The 15,772-nt window shown below is 34.2% G+C and overlaps 1 protein-coding gene across 1 annotated transcript in view; it reads left to right on the top strand.

The window, feature by feature from the left end:
• LOC137399820 (centrosomal protein POC5-like) overlaps positions 1–15,772 on the top strand; it is a 51,096-nt gene that overhangs the window by 14,122 nt on the left and 21,202 nt on the right. The window contains exons 6-8 of the mRNA XM_068086054.1: positions 3,613–3,811; positions 4,989–5,168; positions 7,660–7,852. Of these exons, the coding sequence (XP_067942155.1) occupies positions 3,613–3,811; positions 4,989–5,168; positions 7,660–7,852 (572 nt within the window). The remainder of the gene's footprint in view (positions 1–3,612; positions 3,812–4,988; positions 5,169–7,659; positions 7,853–15,772) is intronic.

Raw genomic sequence — 15,772 nt, 5'->3', positions numbered from 1 at the left:
GTGATATATTGTAGCTTATATTCAGTGATAGACATGATGATATATTGTAGCTTATATTCAGTGATAGACATGGTGATATATTGTAGCTTATATTCAGTGATAGACATGGTGATATATTGTAGCTTATATTCAGTGATAGACATGGTGATATATTGTAGCTTATATTCAGTGATAGACATGGTGATATATTGTAGCTTATATTCAGTGGTAGACATGGTGATATATTGTAGCTTATATTCAGTGATAGACATGGTGATATATTGTAGCTTATATTCAGTGATAGACATGATGATATATTGTAGCTTATATTCAGTGATAGACATGGTGATATATTGTAGCTTATATTCAGTGATAGACATGGTGATATATTGTAGCTTATATTCAGTGATAGACATGGTGATATATTGTAGCTTATATTCAGTGATAGACATGATGATATATTGTAGCTTATATTCAGTGATAGACATGGTGATATATTGTAGCTTATATTCAGTGATAGACATGGTGATATATTGTAGCTTATATTCAGTGATAGACATGGTGATATATTGTAGCTTATATTCAGTGATAGACATGGTGATATATTGTAGCTTATATTCAGTGATAGACATGGTGATATATTGTAGCTTATATTCAGTGATAGACATGATGATATATTGTAGCTTATATTCAGTGATAGACATGGTGATATATTGTAGCTTATATTCAGTGATAGACATGGTGATATATTGTAGCTTATATTCAGTGATAGACATGGTGATATATTGTAGCTTATATTCAGTGATAGACATGGTGATATATTGTAGCTTATATTCAGTGATAGACATGATGATATATTGTAGCTTATATTCAGTGGTAGACATGATGATATATTGTAGCTTATATTCAGTGATAGACATGGTGATATATTGTAGCTTATATTCAGTGATAGACATGGTGATATATTGTAGTTTATATTCAGTGATAGACATGGTGATATATTGTAGCTTATATTCAGTAATAGACATGGTGATATATTGTAGCTTATATTCAGTGATAGACATGGTGATATATTGTAGCTTATATTCAGTGATAGACATGGTGATATATTGTAGCTTATATTCAGTGATAGACATGGTGATATATTGTAGCTTATATTCAGTGATAGACATGGTGATATGTTGTAGCTTATATTCAGTGATAGACATGGTGATATATTGTAGCTTATATTCAGTGATAGACATGGTGATATATTGTAGCTTATATTCAGTGATAGACATGGTGATATATTGTAGCTTATATTCAGTGATAGACATGGTGATATATTGTAGCTTATATTCAGTGATAGACATGGTGATATATTGTAGCTTATATTCAGTGATAGACATGGTGATATATTGTAGTTTATATTCAGTGATAGACATGATGATATATTGTAGCTTATATTCAGTGATAGACATGGTGATATATTGTAGCTTATGTTCAGTGATAGACATGGTGATATATTGTAGCTTATATTCAGTGATAGACATGGTGATATATTGTAGCTTATATTCAGTGATAGACATGGTGATATATTGTAGCTTATATTCAGTGATAGACATGGTGATATATTGTAGCTTATATTCAGTGATAGACATGATGATATATTGTAGCTTATATTCAGTGATAGACATGGTGATATATTGTAGCTTATGTTCAGTGATAGACATGGTGATATATTGTAGCTTATATTCAGTGATAGACATGATGATATATTGTAGCTTATATTCAGTGATAGACATGGTGATATATTGTAGCTTATATTCAGTGATAGACATGGTGATATATTGTAGCTTATATTCAGTGATAGACATGGTGATATATTGTAGCTTATATTCAGTGATAGACATGGTGATATATTGTAGCTTATATTCAGTGATAGACATGGTGATATATTGTAGCTTATATTCAGTGGTAGACATGATGATATATTGTAGCTTATATTCAGTGATAGACATGATGATATATTGTAGCTTATATTCAGTGATAGACATGGTGATATATTGTAGCTTATATTCAGTGATAGACATGGTGATATATTGTAGCTTATATTCAGTGATAGACATGGTGATATATTGTAGCTTATATTCAGTGGTAGACATGATGATATATTGTAGCTTATATTCAGTGATAGACATGGTGATATATTGTAGCTTATATTCAGTGATAGACATGGTGATATATTGTAGCTTATATTCAGTGATAGACATGGTGATATATTGTAGCTTATATTCAGTGATAGACATGGTGATATATTGTAGCTTATATTCAGTGATAGACATGGTGATATATTGTAGCTTATATTCAGTGATAGACATGGTGATATATTGTAGCTTATATTCAGTAAACTTTGTGCATCATCTTTGGTAAATTACCTGTCTTATGTAGGGTTGAATATTTGTTAAAAGATTGTATCACAACATTATCATAACTAGATATTGGCTATATATCTTTTGGAATGCTCCGGTGGCAAGCTCAGATAAGAATGTTTCTTTTAAAAGCTCTTTTTGTATGAACTCTAGTCATTCATTTTACAGTTCAAGGAAGAACTAGTGATGCTAGTAATTATTTCATGTTTTACATTTATAACTCTCATTTAAAAAGCCACCAAAGTTTCACTGTTGTAAATATATTTCGTATCTGAATATTTATTAAGGTACAATTTATGGTCAATATTTGATTTGCTACAAAAAAACTTTTAAATTTTATTATTGGAACGATGTAGAAAAGTTATGCTCAGATATCTTATGATATGCAACTTCACAAAAAACACTATCTATAGTTTTGTCCGTAGTCTATATTTTATAGTATCTATATCTATATTTACTACAGGAATCCAGCTTTGTAAAAAGCTTTTTTAAAACTTTCATTTTCTTCGCCGCTAGCAGTTGGTGGTAATAATCGTTAGTAATATTTTATGATAAGATAAGAAAGAGCAGATTATTAAATGGTATTCAGTTAGTAATGTTCTATGATAAGATAAGAAAGAGCAGATTATTAAATGGTATTCAGATTTAAAACAAGTTTTTCTGTTCTATAAAGACTTATGAATGCATAGATTTGCCTGCTATGACATCCACTGCAAATATTGTTTCTACTATTCATAGATTTGCCTGCTATGACATCCACTGCAAATATTGTTTCTACTATTCATAGATTTGCCTGCTATGACATCCACTGCAAATAAAGTTTCTACTATTCATAGATTTGCCCTCAATGACATCCACTGCAAATAAAGTTTCTACTATTCATAGATTTGCCTGCTATGACATCCACTGCAAATATTGTTTCTACTATTCATAGATTTGCCTGCTATGACATCACATCCACTGCAAATAAAGTTTCTACTATTCATAGATTTGCCTGCTATGACATCCACTGCAAATAAAGTTTCTACTGTTCATAGATTTGCCTGCTATGACATCCACTGCAAATATTGTTTCTACTATTCATAGATTTGCCTGCTATGACATCCACTGCAAATAAAGTTTCTACTATTCATAGAAAGCTGGCTTGATTTTTACATACAGAGTAGCTCATCAAGAACAAGGGTTTGTAGAAAATAAGTTTTGAAAAATGCAATCATGACAGGCATGCTGGAGAGATGAGCAGCCTCCAGTCGGAGCTGGAGAGTCTCAAGGAATTACTTCGCACTTACGAGGTCTCGATTGAGCGTAAAGATGGAGTCATCGCCAACCTCACCCGCAGTCTTCAGAACCAAAAGGAGAAGTATAGCACTCTAAAGACATTTGCTGAATGGAAGATTCAGTTTGCAGCAAAGAAACAGGAAGTATGTGTCATAGTCAACAAGCTGAGTGTTTTAGCAGCTTTTTCGATATTTAATACTTACTGTAGTCTCTATAGGTAAGATTATAGGTGTTAAAGTTAGTTGTCTCTATAGGTAGTATTATAAGTGTTAAAGTTAGTAGTCTCTATAGGGAGTATTATAGGTGTTAAAGGTAGTAGTCTCTATAGGGAGTATTATAGGTGTTAAAGGTAGTTGTCTCTATAGGGAGTATTATAGGTGTTAAAGGTAGTTGTCTCTATAGGTAGTATTATAAGTGTTAAAGTTAGTAGTCTCTCTAGGGAGTATTATAGGTGTTAAAGGTAGTTGTCTCTATAGGTAGTATTATAGGCGTTAAAGGTAGTTGTCTCTATAAGCAGTACTATATGTGTTAAAGGTAGTTCTCTCTATAGGTAGTATTATAGGTGTTAAAGGTAGTAGTCTCTATAGGTAGTATTATATGTGTTAAGGTAGTAGTCTTTATAGGGAGTATTATAAGTACTAAAGTTAGTAATCTCTATAGGGAGTATTATAGGTATTAAAGGTAGTAGTCTTTATAGGGAGTATTATAAGTGTTAAAGGTAGTAGTCTTTATAGGGAGTATTATATGTGTTAAAGGTAGTTGTCTCTATAGGTAGTATTATAGGTGTTAAAGGTAGTAGTCTCTATAGGTAGTATTATAGGTGTTAAAGGTAGTTGTTTCTATAGGTAGTATTATAGGTGTTAAAGGTAGTTGTCTCTATAGGTAGTATTATAGGTGTTAAAGGTAGTTGTCTCTATAGGTAGTATTATAAGTGTTAAAGTTAGTTGTCTCTATAGGTAGTATTATAGGTGTTAAAGGTAATAGTGAAATGTCAGTGTCTTGAGTACTCATTGTTTGCTGCACATAGTTGCACCATCTCCATATTTGTGTACACTCTTGTCTTTAGGTGCATTTTGTTGGATATATATGAGTGTTTGTGGCAACTATTTTATGTGTTTACACTTTAAAGGGTGGCTACGGCATGTGCACATTTGTTTCGATGGAGCCATATTCACTTAGATTGATCATTGCGTAATTATGTTTGTCTATGAGTGACTATCACATGTGATGATAGGGTGACCGTGGCATGTCATAGAGTATGTTCATAGATGTTACAACATTATAGTGTGTCAACATGATATTACATATTTTTGTTTGCAGGGCTATGGCATGAAACTGGCGAAGCACCACCATAACATGACAATGAAGAGGAGATGCTGGAGGCTCTGGCACATGGTCATCGTAGAAAAGTGGAGGAGGCGTGTCGAGAAGGCATGTCAGGCAAAGGCACAGGAAGTCTGTATATCGCTCACAAATGATTATGAGACAAAACTGCAGTCGGTTAGATGATTTACTTTGCTGTTCATTATTTCCTTCACTATTCATTCTTGGTATACTTGGATGCTGTGTTCACGCAGTGGTGGCGGAGTGTGTGTGCATGTCCGTGCATTGATAAAAAAGGTGTACTCTTGATTCAAACATGAAGATTTGGCATGAGTAGAATTACTATCCCGCTTTACCAATGTGATATGGGACCTTGAAAAGCATCTCTGGTAGAATTACCAGATATACTCATGTACTTTGTGACGCTTTTTTCATCAATTTTTTAAGCAAAAAATAGGTTCCACCCTACACAAGCATCATTTTTACAAATTACAAATCTATGCATTGTCTGTGACCATTAATTTTCAATGTTAGTTCTTGTGCATCGCGTCTGTGCATCGCGTCTGCGCATCGCTTCTGCGCATCGCTTCTGCGCATCGCTTCTGCGCATCGCGTCTGCGCATCGCTTCTGCGCATCGCTTCTGCGCATCGCTTCTGCGCATCGCTTCTGCGCATCGCTTCTGCGCATCGCTTCTGCGCATCGCTTCTGCGCATCGCTTCTGCGCATTGCTGTTGTAATATGATTTTGTTTCAATATAAAATTACTTAAATTGCTCAACATTCAATTTTGGTCTCTGAAGTGACTCGAACAAATTCTTATATGAATATTTGCTTAGTGAATAAACTTTGTATGTCAAGCTCTGGCTATACAGTCAAATCTTGATTAACGAGGTTGCTTTGTTCTAATAATTGCTTTGTATGTCGGCATTGTCTTTCGGTGAAACTAATATTTCCATACGAATGCTGTATTTTGTTCGATTTGTTTCAGAGTCCAAAAAGAATGATATGGGTTTCAAGTAATTACATCTAGCATTAAACACAGCATTAAACGCATAGCATTGAGCACATAGCATTAAACACATAGCATTTAAACACATAGCATTTAACCACATAGCATTAAACACATAGCATTTAAACACATAACATTTAAACACAGCATAAAACACATAGCATTTAAACACATGGCATTAAACACATGGCATTAAACACATGGCATTAAACACATAACATTAAACACATAGCATTAAACACATAGCATTAAACACATAGCATTAAACACATAACATTAAACACATAGCATTAAACACATAGCATTTAAACACATGGCATTAAACACATGGCATTAAACACATGGCATTTAAACACATAACATTTAAACACATAGCATTAAACACATAGCATTTAAACACATGGCATTAAACACATAGCATTTAAACACATGGCATTAAACACATGGCATTAAACACATGGCATTAAACACATAACATTAAACACATAACATTAAACACATGGCATTAAACACGTAGCATTAAACACGTAGCATTAAACACATAGCATTAAACACATAGCATTAAACACATAACATTAAACACATAGCATTAAACACATAACATTAAACACATAGCATTAAACACATGGCATTAAACACATAACATTAAACACATAACATTAAACACATGGCATTAAACACGTAGCATTAAACACGTAGCATTAAACACATAGCATTAAACACATAGCATTAAACACATAGCATTAAACACATAACATTAAACACATAGCATTAAACACATAACATTAAACACATAGCATTAAACACATAACATTAAACACATAACATTAAACACATGGCATTAAACACATAGCATTAAACACGTAGCATTAAACACGTAGCATTAAACACATAACATTAAACACATAGCATTAAACACATGGCATTAAACACATAACATTAAACACATAACATTAAACACATGGCATTAAACACATAGCATTAAACACATAGCATTAAACACATAACATTAAACACATAGCATTAAACACATAACATTAAACACATGGCATTAAACACATGGCATTAAACACATAGCATTAAACACATAGCATTTAACTAATTAGACTTTATAAAAATATGCAAAGCAACTAAATTTACAAAAAGATTATATGTCAAAACTGAGTGGACATATATTTAGTGAGTGATAAAGAAAAAGGCTTGTTGTCATAAATATATGTTAAACACTAGTGAGAAGAAGTGCAGGCTAGGCAATGCCCGAGTCCAGTAGTAGAGGAAATGTGGTAGAAGCATAGATATATATACCTATAGGTATATATATCTATGGGTAGAAGTGATACTAGGATGCAGCATGATTTCCTAAATATACTTCAACTTTTTACTTCCTAATGCTTTCGTGCAACACTTTTCAAGAAATTTTGGATGCTATGTGTTGGCACTTACTTCATCTGTAGGGACCAATATTCACTTAAATTTCTCGCCGATGGTCGAAGAGTTTGTATTCAGAAGGGATCATAAACTGAGGTTTTGCTGTATTTTCTCACTATTATCTACTCGTCAGCGTTTTACAATAACATTACAATAGTTTAGCGATTTAGTTCATTTGCAGTTTATGCTAAGCATTATTAACCTCGTAAAAGTGAGTGTTGCATTATTTAGCTAGATGAAAAGTACATGGCAAGCCGGGAGGAAGTGATGTCACTGCAGCGAGAAAGAGATCACTATGAGGAGAATATGAAGAAGGCCTTCATGCGTGGTGTCTGCGCGCTCAACATGGAGGCAATGAACATGTTCCATGAACCCGATCCGGACAGCGCTGACCTTCAGACTCATTTGCACCCTTTTGCACAGAGTAGGTTGTCTTGTTGTTCATAGTGTGATTCGTGTTACTCATAGCTTTACTAGCTCTACTTATGCACTAACATTGAATAACTGCCACAGTTACTCATAGCTTGACCAGCTCTACTTATGCACTAACATTGAATAACTGCCACAGTTACTCATAGCTTGACCAGCTCTACTTATGCACTAACATTGAATAACTGCCACAGTTACTCATAGCTTGACCAGCTCTACTTATGCACTAACATTGAATAACTGCCACAGTTTTATATATAATTCGTCCGTGTGGTTAACCTCCTTTTATAATATTAGTTTTATATTGCGTTGTAAAGACATTAAACTTCTGATTACTATAATAGTGTTCAGTTGCGTTGTAAAGACATTAAACTTCTGATTACTATAATAGTATTATATTGTGTTGTAAAGACATTAAACTTCTGATTACTATAATAGTATTATATTGTGTTGTAAAGACATTAAACTTTTGATTACTATAATAGTATTATATTGTGTTGTAAAGACATTAAACTTCTGATTGCTATAATAGTTTATATTGCATTGTAAAGACATTAAACTTTTGATTACTATCATAGTGTTATATTGTGTTGTGAAGAGTTTAAACTTTTGATTACTATAATAGTATTCTATTGTGTTGTGAAGACATTAAACTTTTGATTACTGTAATAGTATTATATTGCGTTGTAAAGACAGTAAACTTCTGATTACTCTGAGTATTCTATTGTAGTATCAAAACTGCATTAACCATGGAATTACTAATAGCCTGAGGCCGTTATTAATCATGTCTGCAGTGTTGTGTTCGAAGTTTCAATGAAAAATGCGAGTTGGAAAAAAACGTATGTATATGGTATGTATATCTACGGTATGTATATATATATATATATATACATACAGTCAAACATGGATAACTCGCCCACCGATAGCTCGAACAGATGGTTAATTCGAACGGTTTCTTTGGTCCATTCCCACGTAATGATAAATTGCTATCGATAACTCGAACTCAACACTGTTAAGTCGAACTGTTTTTGCCCAACGGCTACCAAAACGGATGTTATCGCTTCAGAAAATCACTTTATTCCAAGCCATAGAGGTAAACCTCATCCTTTCGTAATTCATAAGTGTCGTTATTACCACCATCGGCAAAATATTCTGTCAACGACTTTTCTAAAGGTTTGGTGAAATTTGATTTATACCAAACATCCGCTTAGCGATCGCCCTTCGGAAGCGAGGAAAGTATTCGTTAAAAGCAACACTCCGAGGCAGTTCAATTAGAAGTTTTATGAGGTTTTACGGTACATTGTATATCACTCTATCACTCACGCTTTTTGAATGGATACTTATTGAACGTACATGTATTCTGTGTTTAGGTCAAACGATGAATAGTTTTCCGACGTTGATTCCGTGTTGAATCAACGTCGGAATGTTGAATGTTTAAAACGTCTTAAAAATTGTTGTAATTAAACGTATACATTGACTTAGCTAAAAAAACTATTCATCGTTTGACCTAAACACAGAATACGTGTGTACATTCAATAAGTATCCATTCAAAAAGTGTGAGTGATATACAATGATTCTTTTGAGCATTTCAACAACGATCAAGTTTTGTCAATGTCAATCTAAAAAAACGTCCCGGCAATAACATTACCTCAAACAACAAACCAATCTCAAGTGATAGCAAAATCTCTATTCTTTTTGTTAAAAACGTTTTAAACTTTACATTAGAAGCATTTAATTTGAAACAAGCCATTTGTGCTTTTGATTTATATTATAGTTTGCATATGTACATGTATCTACTAATAAATAAGTAAATACATGGACTTGTGACAGTGCTCTGATAACTTGAAAGCTCTGATAATTCGAACACTTTTGCTCAGTCCCGTGAAGTTCGAGTTATCCATGCTTGACTGTATATATATATATATATATATATATATATATATATATATATATATATATATATATATATATAGATATATGAAGACCACAATAGAAAAACCAGTGTTGTCACATTTAGGGTTTTTTTGGTGTTTTTGCTGCCTATTTGTAGTTTTGGCACTGTAGAATTGTATGGTTAATTAAAAAGTTGGAAAAACCAGTGTTATCTAATGGAAATCTGTGTTTAAGTTTTATGCTCAAATGAATAAACAGGAGGTGTCCAAGCCGTAATATGGATAAGTCCATCAGCTAACCACTCAAACAGCGTTTCACTCGTTAAAGGTTGACTTGCAACAAAATTCACATTACAGCTATTTGGTATCAAAAGATTTGCTATGTCTTACTCTGTTGTGTGGTAGGTGCCAAATATGTGGAAATGTGATTAAACGCTCTTAAAAGCTCAAAAACAAAAAGCCGCCGTAGATTGGAATCTCTTGATTTCGATGACGTATCCGCGGATTTTGGTTATTGTCTTGTCAATTGAAAGGCCGTGAATTGAAAGGCCAATACAAAGCTCAATATCAAACTTATCGTAGCAGTAGTTTATGACGAACACTGCGGGTTTTACCTAAGACCCCGTATCAAATATAGATGCTCGCTACTTTACAGTTTCAGCTTGGTCATTTCGTCCGACTATTCAACATACGCGTCCGAGTTGCGATCATAAAAAATGTCAAATTCTGAAGAGTTAAGACCCTGGCGTTTCGAGCCTGATGCTCTATCTGAAGAAGATCCTCAACAGAATCAAACTTCCCAGCAAGTAAGCACCGCCACTAGCCAGCTCTTATGTGCCAAGCTAGCTAGTAGTAATAGTTTTAGCTTGAGAACGATAGAACGAATATTATTATTATATATATGTATATGATTTAAATAATGATAATTATCGCTTCATATTGCGAAAAAATATTTTCTCGAATGACAACATTAACAATTTTAATATTTAAATCTAGTGCTGCATTGATATACTGTTGGATAACATCGACCTGATGTATTAGCTATGGTTGCATAGACATATCTGTTCATTTCTTTAGGAGCTAATACCACCGGCTACAGAGTGGTGTGTCTGCAAGCGCTGTCAAAACATGCCATCTCTTCTTGAATGTTTGTGCTGCCATGATGCTGAGTTTGCGCATCGTCTCCATGACCGGGGGGAGCATGAATGCCTGTGTATGCATCCTGGTGTGGACGAACTTGTGGCGGCCACCCCTTGAGTTGGGGTGGAATAATTACCTGCGATATCATAGTGAGTTGGATTTTCATTTAATGCCAATAACACCAAAGCTATGCTAATGTGTCATGCATTATCTACAATTCTTGTGTTACACATTTAATGCATCGGTTGAACACACATATTCTGAACTAGTGGAACACAAGGAGAATTGTTATATTTGGCTTGTACACTTACTACAGTAAAGAGTGTATTAGTTTTATGATTTTATTATATAAAGAGCGAGATTATTTTGATCAGCAATTATTGTTTTTCAATAATTGTTTTGGTAGATAATCTATTCCCATTTGGAGAGCCATCGCCAAATGCTCGGAAAAGGTTGTGTGCATACCGCAATCTTGTGTTTTGGTTTATGCCGCAAATCTTGTTTGCAAGTCTGCAAACTCTTCTTCATCATCCATTGGTGGGAAAAGAGCCCGAATCTTAGACACCAAGCAGGCAGGTAGAGGCCGTCGCTCACCGCGACGAATTTGCGGCATAAGCCAGAACACAAGCTTGCGGTATGCACACAACCTTTGTAACAACATGCGTTGTAATGGACCTCACTCTCAGGCCGTGGAAAATTAGATCGGACTGGCATCGCTTGAAGCCTTCCAGCTCCATGGCATCAGAACTGGTGGTTTCCGTTGACTGCAAAGTAAAAATGTTACGACCAACAATCACTTTCACATTGTTTGAATGAATTATTTAGCTAGATCAGCAACTTCATGTTTATGTATTAATAACTACTAAACAATTTCGTTTTTGTCAGGCTGTGAAGTAAAAACTGTCAAAGTTTTACCTTGACAAGATGGCGGCTGACTATTGAACCGCAGCTCTGATCCATCATAGTGTAGGCCCCGTATAGTGCGCAATGCCCCCGACTATCACATCTACTGTCACCTGCCAAATCAAGCTCCCAATCGATTGCTGCCATCAGTCCCTCGTTATGCAGGGTGTACTGCTCAGCAATACACTGTAAAATATTGTAAAACTTCATTATACAAGATTAATTTGTATCATTATCATTAGTCTAAGAATGTAGAATGCTCTTCCCCCTTTTTGTGTTATATTATGATGAAGAATCAGATTTCAAATTATAATATATTTCGCTTGAAGGATAACATATTTTCATTTCAAGAAAAAAATTGTTTCTACATGTCGTTATTCAGTTAGTGTGCCTAGCTTTTACTCACATTTCCCAAGTTTATGGGTAAATATTAACACTCACACCATGTAAGTATTCTCTTTATTGGTAGAGGCAAACGCTGTGGCTTGGTATCGCGATGTTCAGGAGCGACAGAAAACGGAGGTTCTGCGTAAGGCATCCGCCAGAAAAGAGTGATGCAGCTGCCAGCAGGGGGTTGATGACGTGAGCTCTGTTCACCCTGGCAGTTGTTTCCCAAGTGTACGATTGGTGACAGAAGGCACATGTAACCTTGAACTCTACCCATCCGCCTTCTCGAACCATCGTGAATGAGCAGGGAGGGCACAGGCGTGACAGTGAAATAGTTGCTGGAGTGCTGTCACACTTACTATTATTTTCTCCTCTTTGAAGGATTCGGGTCTAAAATCACAACACAATAGTTGACTTGCAATGAGATTTGTACAACATCATTTCCTGTTATTATATCATATTTGCTTGATCAGAAAAAGAATAAATATATAGCCATGCAATCATGACACAGATTTTACAAGACATCAGAATCCATGATATTGTAAACATAAAAATGTGAGTAATAACTCTATGGATATTCTTTATATTTTGTCAAGTTTGGTTAAGTTCAGCTCTATCTTACATGTAATTGGAGAGTATTTGACGCTGGCCAACATAGCGCTCAAACTCTTCCCAGTCTTCAGTGGTTGGCACAAACTCTTCATCATCTAATACTAATAGTAATCATCTAATAATACTAATATGCTATTAACGATGATACCAGAAAATGACAATAACTATTTTATATAACATATCTATAAGTGAGTGGGGTTAAGAAATTTGGCGAAATTAATCGTGAAACTTATAACATTATTTTATCAATTATAGATTAATATATTACGTTTTACAGATAGATATGCAGTATGAATTAGTTTTGTTATTATAATAAGAATAATACACGTAATTAAAAAGATAAAATACTAATAATATCATATTACAATTAAATGATATTAATATTGTAATATTAAATATAGATTAATACAGTAGTATTAGGAGAATACTAGAAAATAACCCGAGTTACTACTACTAATACAAGTGGTTCATAAAATAAATTACTCACGTGCTGTGGTGGAATGTGGAGTATGCAAACAGGTTAGAAAACATGTCGTCTTTTAAATGGCGAAAACAAAGGTAAGAGTAAGCAGGCGAATAAATAGTTTGTCACATCCAGCTTCACCCAGTTGCTCCACGCCCGGTGAAGGTCTGGTCTTTTCTCTGCTCTTGGCTAAGAAAAAAAGGTGCTTCTCAGCTTGCCAGCTGCACAAACATGATGTGGCGCGTTAGAGATTATGACGAATTGAAATTAACATGTTTAATACGAGAAAGCGTATCTGTTATTTGCGATAGATCAAACTTGAACTGAAACTAACATTATCTGATCATGTGACTTACAATTCCCGCCATATGGCGTGAACAACTTCTACAGAATTTTTCGACAATCATAGCGGACCAAAAGGCTCATCATTTTCATCAGAGGATGATATGCAATCGTTCAAGATAAGTTTAAAAAATTAAACATATTTTTATGCTATGTTTTGAGATATCAGTGCTCAAAGTTGCAGCATTACGATGCCGATAAAATAGACGCTTAAGAACAATAGACATGGTTTTTATCGCAAGCGTGAAGTATGTTTGTGAAAATAGTTCGACGAATAAGGATGCATGAAAGTGTAAACATAAACCATCTGGCACACATACGTCACATTTTAGCCGTTTTGGAAAACGAATCCAAACTAGGGCAGTCTCGTGTCGCTGCGATTTTCTGTTCGGTTTTGAGCTTTTAAGAGCTTTTAATCACATTCCCACATATTTAGCAACTACCACACAACAGAGTAAGACATGGCGAATCTTTTGATACCAAATAACTGTAATGTGAATTTTGTTGCAAGTCAACTTTTAATGCTGTCTTGCATTGTTTAATGTTGCTTAGCTAGCATAAACACGTAACACGTGCTCGTTCGTTAAATTATTATGAATAATGATGGCATCTGGAGATAAATTTGAGTAATCAGAATAAACTGAAAAGCCTAGAAAACAAAGATAATATGGTATTTCACAAAATAGGCTAAAAAGCAAAAGGCTTCTAGCCACACAACAGGAGAAAATTGCTTATAATGCAAACGATAAAAATGCTTTAAAATTGTGTGTGTAGCTGACAGGCAAAAATTGTTTACTGATTTTAATCAATTTCACACCACAAAGAATCGACAAGACGCTGTCTTGTCGATTTACTTACTTTACTAATAACTGTGTGTAAAGTGGAGAGAAGAAGGCCCCATTGAAAGTCACATTGGTCCCGAAGTAGTGGAGTGAGATTTGTTCTGTGATGGATAACAAAAACTATACACTCATTCACTATTTTTATTGGCTTGTGCATGAGAAAACTTTTTAACAAGATTGCAAATAGCTATCTAATGCGTGGACAATTGCAAGTAAAATGTAGATCTACCGTCTGATTGGGTAAAGTTGTTTCAAAATGCTCGCAAATATCCTAAACCCTTTAATGTAATTCATCTTAACAGTTCAAAATTCTTTAATAACACAGAATGTTTTAAACAGATGTACCAGACAATTTGCCACCAGCCCATTGCCAATCAGCAAAGCAAAACACCAGGATTTGCAGGTCCTTATACAATTTTGCAAATTAGAAAATCAACCATATTTTGACAATTTTACAACCAGTGATGTTGTGACAGCAGATAGTGATGAAATTTAGACATTGTAGTAAAACTTTAAACTGCTATTAATTACTGGTTGTGTTACAGTACTTATATTATAGTTATATTATAGTTAAATATAGTTTAAAGTTAAAAAGATATCATTTTTTATTGAGCAAAACCTCTTTAGTGCATTAAAATGGAAAAATAGTTGATGTCCGTTGCCAACATGTCCGTTGCCAACATGTCCGTTGCCAACATGTCCGTTGTCAACATGTCCGTTGTCAACATGTCCGTTGTCAACATGTCCGTTGTCAACATGTCCGTTGCCAACATGTCCGTTGCCAACATGTCCGTTGCCAACATGTCCGTTGCCAACATGTCCGTTGTCAACATGTCCGTTGTCAACATGTCCGTTGTCAACATGTCCGTTGCCAACATGTCCGTTGCCAACATGCATGTTCATTTTTGACAACTGAATTACAAAAAACGAATATCTAGAGATAAAAATGTTATTTTATAAGCAACAAACTATGTATTTGTCAACAAATTTACTTATCTTTGTCATAAACTGTATTTTCATTGCATGAGCCAGTCTCAAAACTTGAAAATTTATTTTCTCAAAACTGCAAGTGTGACATCACTGGTTTTTCCATTGTGGTCTTCATATATATACATACCGTATATCCATATATATACGGTATGTGTATATATATACATATCATATATATGCTGTATGTATATATACATACCACATATGTATGGTATATATTTATATACATACTGTATATATATTTGGGATGTATATAGATACATCCTGTATATATACAGTATGTATGAATATACATACCATATACATGTATATGCTCTATGTGTAAATACATACTGCATATATAC

The sequence above is a fragment of the Watersipora subatra genome, chromosome 7, assembly GCF_963576615.1.
Source record: "Watersipora subatra chromosome 7, tzWatSuba1.1, whole genome shotgun sequence".
NCBI lineage: Eukaryota > Metazoa > Bryozoa > Gymnolaemata > Cheilostomatida > Watersiporidae > Watersipora > Watersipora subatra.
Note: the sequence above shows the minus strand (reverse complement) of the source record. Positions and strands in the feature narration are given on the sequence as shown.